The following is a 5,999-nucleotide window of genomic DNA, read 5'->3' on the forward strand; positions in this document are numbered from 1 at the left end:
GTTTTGGCAGCCAGGTGGTTTTCTTCTCTAACCTGCCCAGAGAGAATGAGAAGAAGAAGGAGCTCCTGACCATTGCTGAACGTTTCGGCACCGTGGAGAAACACCTCTTCCTAACAGATCAGGTAAACTGACCGAGAGTGCAAACTCTTTTGTCTGCCTTCCATTGACAAATGAGGCCTCGTTTTGCCAGAATCGCAGTACACTGAGAGCAGTGAGAATCCACATGCCTCACCTTTGTGTATGAAAATGTGCTGTACAGTTAAACTGGCATTGCGTTAACATCTGTTGAGCTCTGACAGGCTGCTGAATCTGTCCACTGTCTGTCTGTGTCCAGGCGTTTGTCCAGCTGGGAAGCCCAAAGGATGCAGAGATGCTGGTCAAATATTACAGTATGAACCCACTCACCATCAAAGGAAGACTGATCCGCCTCAACATCTGCACCAAGTACAAGACCCTGAAGTGAGTACAGAGCTTCAGCACTCACCACATTGTCCAGACACCTGTGGTCACCTGTTTACCATGTAAAGATGATTTGTGTCTAGTCTGACACTTGAACAGGATTCAGATCTGGTCCAACACCAAGCCGTGAAATTTCTGCCTGTGTTTCAGTGTCAACCGGAGACAGGGTGGGTCTGGTGGAGATGCTCGAAATCAAAGGAGCAGTGGAGCAAACACCACCACCACCACCACTACCTCCTCATGCAGCTCTGGAACCAAGACCACCTCCAGCTCCAAGAGCTCTCTGTCCAAAGCTTCATCTGGCTCTAGGTTGAAAGAAGAGAACAAAGTGAAGCCTTCAGAGAAACCTGCAGCTGAGGAGGAAGAGGAGGCTTCCAGAGTGATGAAGGGGGAGAATGGAGGGGAGGAGGGGAAGAGGAGGGATGAGCAGGCGACTGACGGAGACGCAGAGGGGGAGGAGCCAGAGAGGACTGAATCTGTGATGGAGACAGTGGGGGAGTCTGAAGACGTCCAACGGGAGGAGGAGGAGGTGAGGAAACGCTGAGCAGTAAGATAAAAACACAGAGCAGCAACCTGTAAACAATTTGTGCAAATGACTGTATGGAATGTTTGCAGGTTGCGGATGGGGTTGATGTCAGTGATGAAGCACCTGGACCTGTGGGTGGGGCTGGAGGTGAGGTCCAGCAGGGGGCGGAGTCAGAGGGACAAGCAGAAGCTTCGACTGAGGAGCACAAGAACAAAGATGAAGCGAATGCAGAACTTGGAGAGAGTTCAGAGGCAGTGGAGGGAGAGCTGCCTGCAGACATGGTAAGACCTGGAGCCGATGGTGTAGCCACCGCAGTGTGTGTGGGTCCAGACCCTGGTTTAGCTTATTGGTCTGTGCCCGAGACCGCCGTCGATGTCCAGCAGCTATGAAACACACACCAGCTTGTGGTCACATCACACGGTCTTCCTCAGCAGATGGACTTTCTCAGCTGGAATTGTAGAGCTCAGATTTCCTTTTTGTGGGCACCACTCAAAACACTTGTTGCTCATATTGGTTTAAAAGCTTATTCAGTCTTTTCTTCATTCTTAATTTTGGAAACCGCAACAGGGGTCCCTTCAGTAGCTGGTCTGTAGCTTTTGACCATATCAAGGAACTTAGCAGCAGATTACTTTTCCTTTATTTTGTGAGGTCAAGTTTTTTTGAATAGGAAGAAACATGCACATTTGTGATGGTTTTGTACGTTTTATTTCAGTTTGATGAGAACTTCCTGGAGAACATGGAGGACTTTGTGACGCTGGATGAGCTGGCGGAGGACGAGGACGAAGCACACACAGAGTTGGACTCCATTGGTACCTGACTGAGTTTTACTGCAGAATGAGAGGAATTTAAAAATGCATTTAAGTGGTGATTCTACATTTTTGATCGGACACAAGAGCCTTTGTTTCATCCCAGAGTCTTCACCTGCAGTGTTGATGTCTGATGGTCATTTTCTTTCATAATGATGTTTTTAGATGATGCTGTTCTTGATGTTTAAATGAAACTAACATGGATCTTCTGTGTTTGTCTCCTTTTCTCTGCAGACAACACAAGGAAGGGGGTATGTTCCTTTATCTGTACCATTTAGGGTCCTTGCACCCTTTATATTTCTTATCTAGATCAATAGAATTAGCGATGGACCAAATTACTTGGGTCTCTATTTCAGTAATTGTCATCAGTGGATGTCTGCGCTCACGAGGCTAATCACTATAAAATGCCTCAGACACATCTGTGGCTGCTGCCTTTTTAGTTTTTCAACTACTTGTGGACATTTTATTAAAAATTTTTATTAAGGAGAATGTAGGAAATGGATGAGGCTCATTTTTTCAAATATTTTCATATTTCATTGGTGTTAAAGTTCAGCACATTTATCTGATGCAAAAAGAAAAACCCCATGATATTGGCCGTTGGCTCCGCTCGGATCAGCAGCAGCCATTGAAAAACTCATGTCAGTCTACCACTAATCAAAATGCAAATCCAGAGGAGCACTTATTCCAACATGGCTGCAAGACGCCATTTACCATTAAAGCACACCACCACAACCACATTAGTACTAACCCACGTTCAAGCACCTGGGAACAGTAAACACGGGTAGTTGTTGCTGGTGCTGTAGCAGTGTTTTTTAGCAACACCAATCAAATGTCCAGTGGTGTGCTACAAGCATAAGAACCGGCGTCCATGTGTTTGCTGTTATCTACTTTCCTCCTTGTTTCCTCAGGGTATGAGGGTTGTCAACATTGTCGGCTTCAGGCGAGGCTACAACTTCCTCAACGAGCTGCTGGCACTCGCCAAACCTTTTGGGAAAGTGCTTAAACACCTGGTGCTGGACTTGAGACCTGAGGTATGTCAGACTTCAGGTTGTCCTGTTTTATTTAAAGGCCTATTTAAAGGTTTAGAGGTTTATCTGGATCCACACAGACCCCACCACCACAGGGGGCTGTGTTGGGGCAGATTCGCCTTATGTACTGGTGAAATGCTGACATCTGGTTAGGAAGTCCAGTGGGAGGAACAGATTAAAGTTGATTGGACTCCACAACGCAGCAGGAGGATGCGTCTGCATGGCTGCGATTGGCCGTTGCAGCACCTTCTTTCTGTCCAACGCTGCGTTATACCGGTGCACAGCTGCTAACTGGATGCCTTTTATAGTGAATCATACATTGAAACTACATTATTGATCAGGGAACGCCTGCAATGTCTCTCCGGACCACCAGAGGGCCAAGGACCACCGGTTGAAAACCATTGGTCTAAAGGAATGCATTGACAGATTGTCAGTGAGAAACTAGACATACAGTGGGTACGGAAAGTAGACGGCAGTTGACTTTTTCCACTCAGCATCTTGCGTGATGAGAGACCTGAAAATGGCTGTCCACCAACGTTTACCATCCAACCTGACAGCACTGGAGAGGATCTGCAAGGAGGAATGGCAGAGGATCCCCAAATGCAGGTGTGAAAAACTTGTTGCATCATTCCCAAAAAGACTCATGGCTGTATTAGCTCAAAAGGTGCTTCTACTAAATACTGAGCAAAGGGTCTGAATACTTATGACCATGTGATATTTCAGTTTTTCTTTAATAAATCTGCTAAAGTGTCAAAGATTCAGTGTTTTTCTTCAATATGGGGTGCTGTGTGTACATTAATGAGGAAAAAAATGAACTTAAATGATTTTAGCATATGGCTGCAATATAACAAAGAGTGAAACATTTAAGGGGGTCTGAATACTTTCCGTACCCACTGTATGTTGGATGTGCGCTGGACCATCGAAGGATTCCAGCGACTACCCATGTTGGCTGCAGCCTCGTTCAGGGGTTACTAATTTACGTATCTCTTACTTACAGAACTATAAAACTGTTCTTTATCTGTGTTTATGGAGCCACCTTTCATTGATTACAGATCATCACAACTGTCGGTGACTTAAACTGAATTTACGTTGTTGCCTTTTAAGCCTGTGTACTCTGGAGCTGTTGCTTCAGGTTTTCACGCTGGACTGCAGCAGCTTAGAGCTGACTTTGCTTAATGAAGGGAGCTCAGAACATTGCAGCGTAGCTCTCGTCAGTCATTGTGCATGCAAGTGTCCTCCTGTTGTTTTGTGGCCTGTGGAGGACCAAAGTGGACAGAAGCCTTTCAGCTGTCTAGTGGTTTTATCTTCCCAGTTTGTATGAATCATCAGGTAAGACCAGCCTGATGAAGGAATTGGTACCAGTCACCCAGTGGATTGAAACAGTGGGTGGTTATTGTTTGACTGCTTTTATTTCAAACTCTTAGTTCATTGTCGACATGGCTGAGATATTTGTGTTGTGAACAGTTAGAATCACACTCATTTTCTTGTCTGTCTCTGATCAGGCGTACCTTCAGTTTGAGACAGAAGAAGAAGCTCGAGCCATGGCCAAGTTTTACAACAGCAATGTCACGGCGTCTGTGTGTGGTCGCCCTGTCAGGGTCAATCACTCCTTGACCTACCCCACCATCCAGGTGAGCATCACTGCTGCCTCAGCCGGACTAACGAAATCAGTTCTCTGTTATCAGCCTGTGGTGGACCTGTGCAGCCCGACGCTACTGTGACATTTGGAGATGTCTGTGCTGGCCAGCTCATTGATTAATTGATGAAATATCTGGCAAACTAATGGTTGGCTACAGCTTCATCTCCTTTCTGTATTTCACCCTGTATGCACAGGTTCATACCTGAGTTTTAAGACAAAAATGCTGAACCCTGTGTTCATAGAAAAATTAAACAAATCAGGGTCAGTCAGAAATGTTCAAATCTTGCACAGTAACAAGCTGAGAGTCAAGTCACTTTTAATTTCTGCAGCACAGTATCAGGCCTGTACAGCATTTGACCCTCTGTCCCTAAACCCTCAAACCGGATCAGGGAAAACTCATTAAAAACCTTTTGTTGGGGAAAACATGCAAGCAGCCTGTTTTAATTTTAGTTTTAGTCTAGTCTTTGGGTGAAGCTGTCATTTTAGTTTTCAGTCCCTTTCTCTGTCAGACTTAACTTTGTTTGTTGACGTCTTCTAAATAATGCCGCGAGTGGTGGTTAAGAAGTGACATCACCTACGTCTGCGCAGTGCGACCTGATGCGGCCCCTGAAGCGAGACACAGGAAACAGAAATACTGCAAAATAATAATAATAATAATAATAACACGACTAAACAAGACGAAATAACATTTCATTTCATTTTGGTCAACGAAAATAGACATTTTGGCATAGTTTTTATTTTGTGAACCACATTTATTCTCTTTTTTTTGTCAACAATATTGCATTATACATTTAATTATAGTCATCGTCACATGGCCAGCATTTTCGTTGCGTCTCTTCTCGTTTTCGTCATGCAAAAGGTTCGTTGACGACGATATTTAGTCATAATTTTCATTGACGAAAGCAACTATACATGCAAGATAGTCCAACAAACAAAGTGGATTAAAGCTTCTAGTCAGAAATGTCAAATCCACAGAACCATCTTTGTTGACTTTGAAATCCTCCCCAGCGGAGTCGGTGTAGGCCACAGTGTCTTCACCAAAAGTAGCAGATATTTGGCAACTGAGATGCCTCTTAATATCATCACTGAGTTCACATATGTCGGACTGCTGCCGCACATCCCAGCACTTGGTCTCAGCTGAGTCCGTCTCTGCACGGCTCTCGGTGACTGGTTGTTTTCTGTTCCCCGAGCTGATCCGATAATCAGGTCGGCTCAGTTTGACTTGGTTCCTGTTGTGCTTTGTCGTTCAGTGCGGCTCCAGCAGGGTGGTGTACATTGGTCAGATCCCCAGCAGCAAATACGCTGATGACACCATCCTGAAACTTGCTGAACCATTCGGGAACATCAAGAAGTACTTCCTCAACCGCATTAAGAGAGAGGTACAGACCAGGACTGAACCTGAAGGTGGAAGCTGTCTTCTGTGTGTGTGTCAGTGTAAACCAGTCTGAAATGTTTGTCCTCAGTGCTTCATCGAGATGGAGAAGGCTGAGGACGCAGAGAAGATGGCTGAGGAATATAAAGTGAATCCGCCAAAGTTCAGT

General features: G+C 45.2%; 1 protein-coding gene across 1 annotated transcript in view; it reads left to right on the forward strand.

The window, feature by feature from the left end:
- The window catches only part of matr3l1.2 (matrin 3-like 1.2), a 14,834-nt gene that overhangs the window by 5,987 nt on the left and 2,848 nt on the right, over positions 1–5,999 (forward strand). The window contains exons 9-18 of the mRNA XM_020594081.1: positions 3–122; positions 335–459; positions 610–988; positions 1,075–1,266; positions 1,698–1,794; positions 2,026–2,042; positions 2,700–2,822; positions 4,322–4,450; positions 5,709–5,837; positions 5,922–5,998. Of these exons, the coding sequence (XP_020449737.1) occupies positions 3–122; positions 335–459; positions 610–988; positions 1,075–1,266; positions 1,698–1,794; positions 2,026–2,042; positions 2,700–2,822; positions 4,322–4,450; positions 5,709–5,837; positions 5,922–5,998 (1,388 nt within the window). The remainder of the gene's footprint in view (positions 1–2; positions 123–334; positions 460–609; positions 989–1,074; positions 1,267–1,697; positions 1,795–2,025; positions 2,043–2,699; positions 2,823–4,321; positions 4,451–5,708; positions 5,838–5,921; position 5,999) is intronic.

Source organism: Monopterus albus, unplaced genomic scaffold (genome assembly GCF_001952655.1).
Source record: "Monopterus albus unplaced genomic scaffold, M_albus_1.0 scaffold21.1, whole genome shotgun sequence".
Lineage (NCBI taxonomy): Eukaryota > Metazoa > Chordata > Actinopteri > Synbranchiformes > Synbranchidae > Monopterus > Monopterus albus.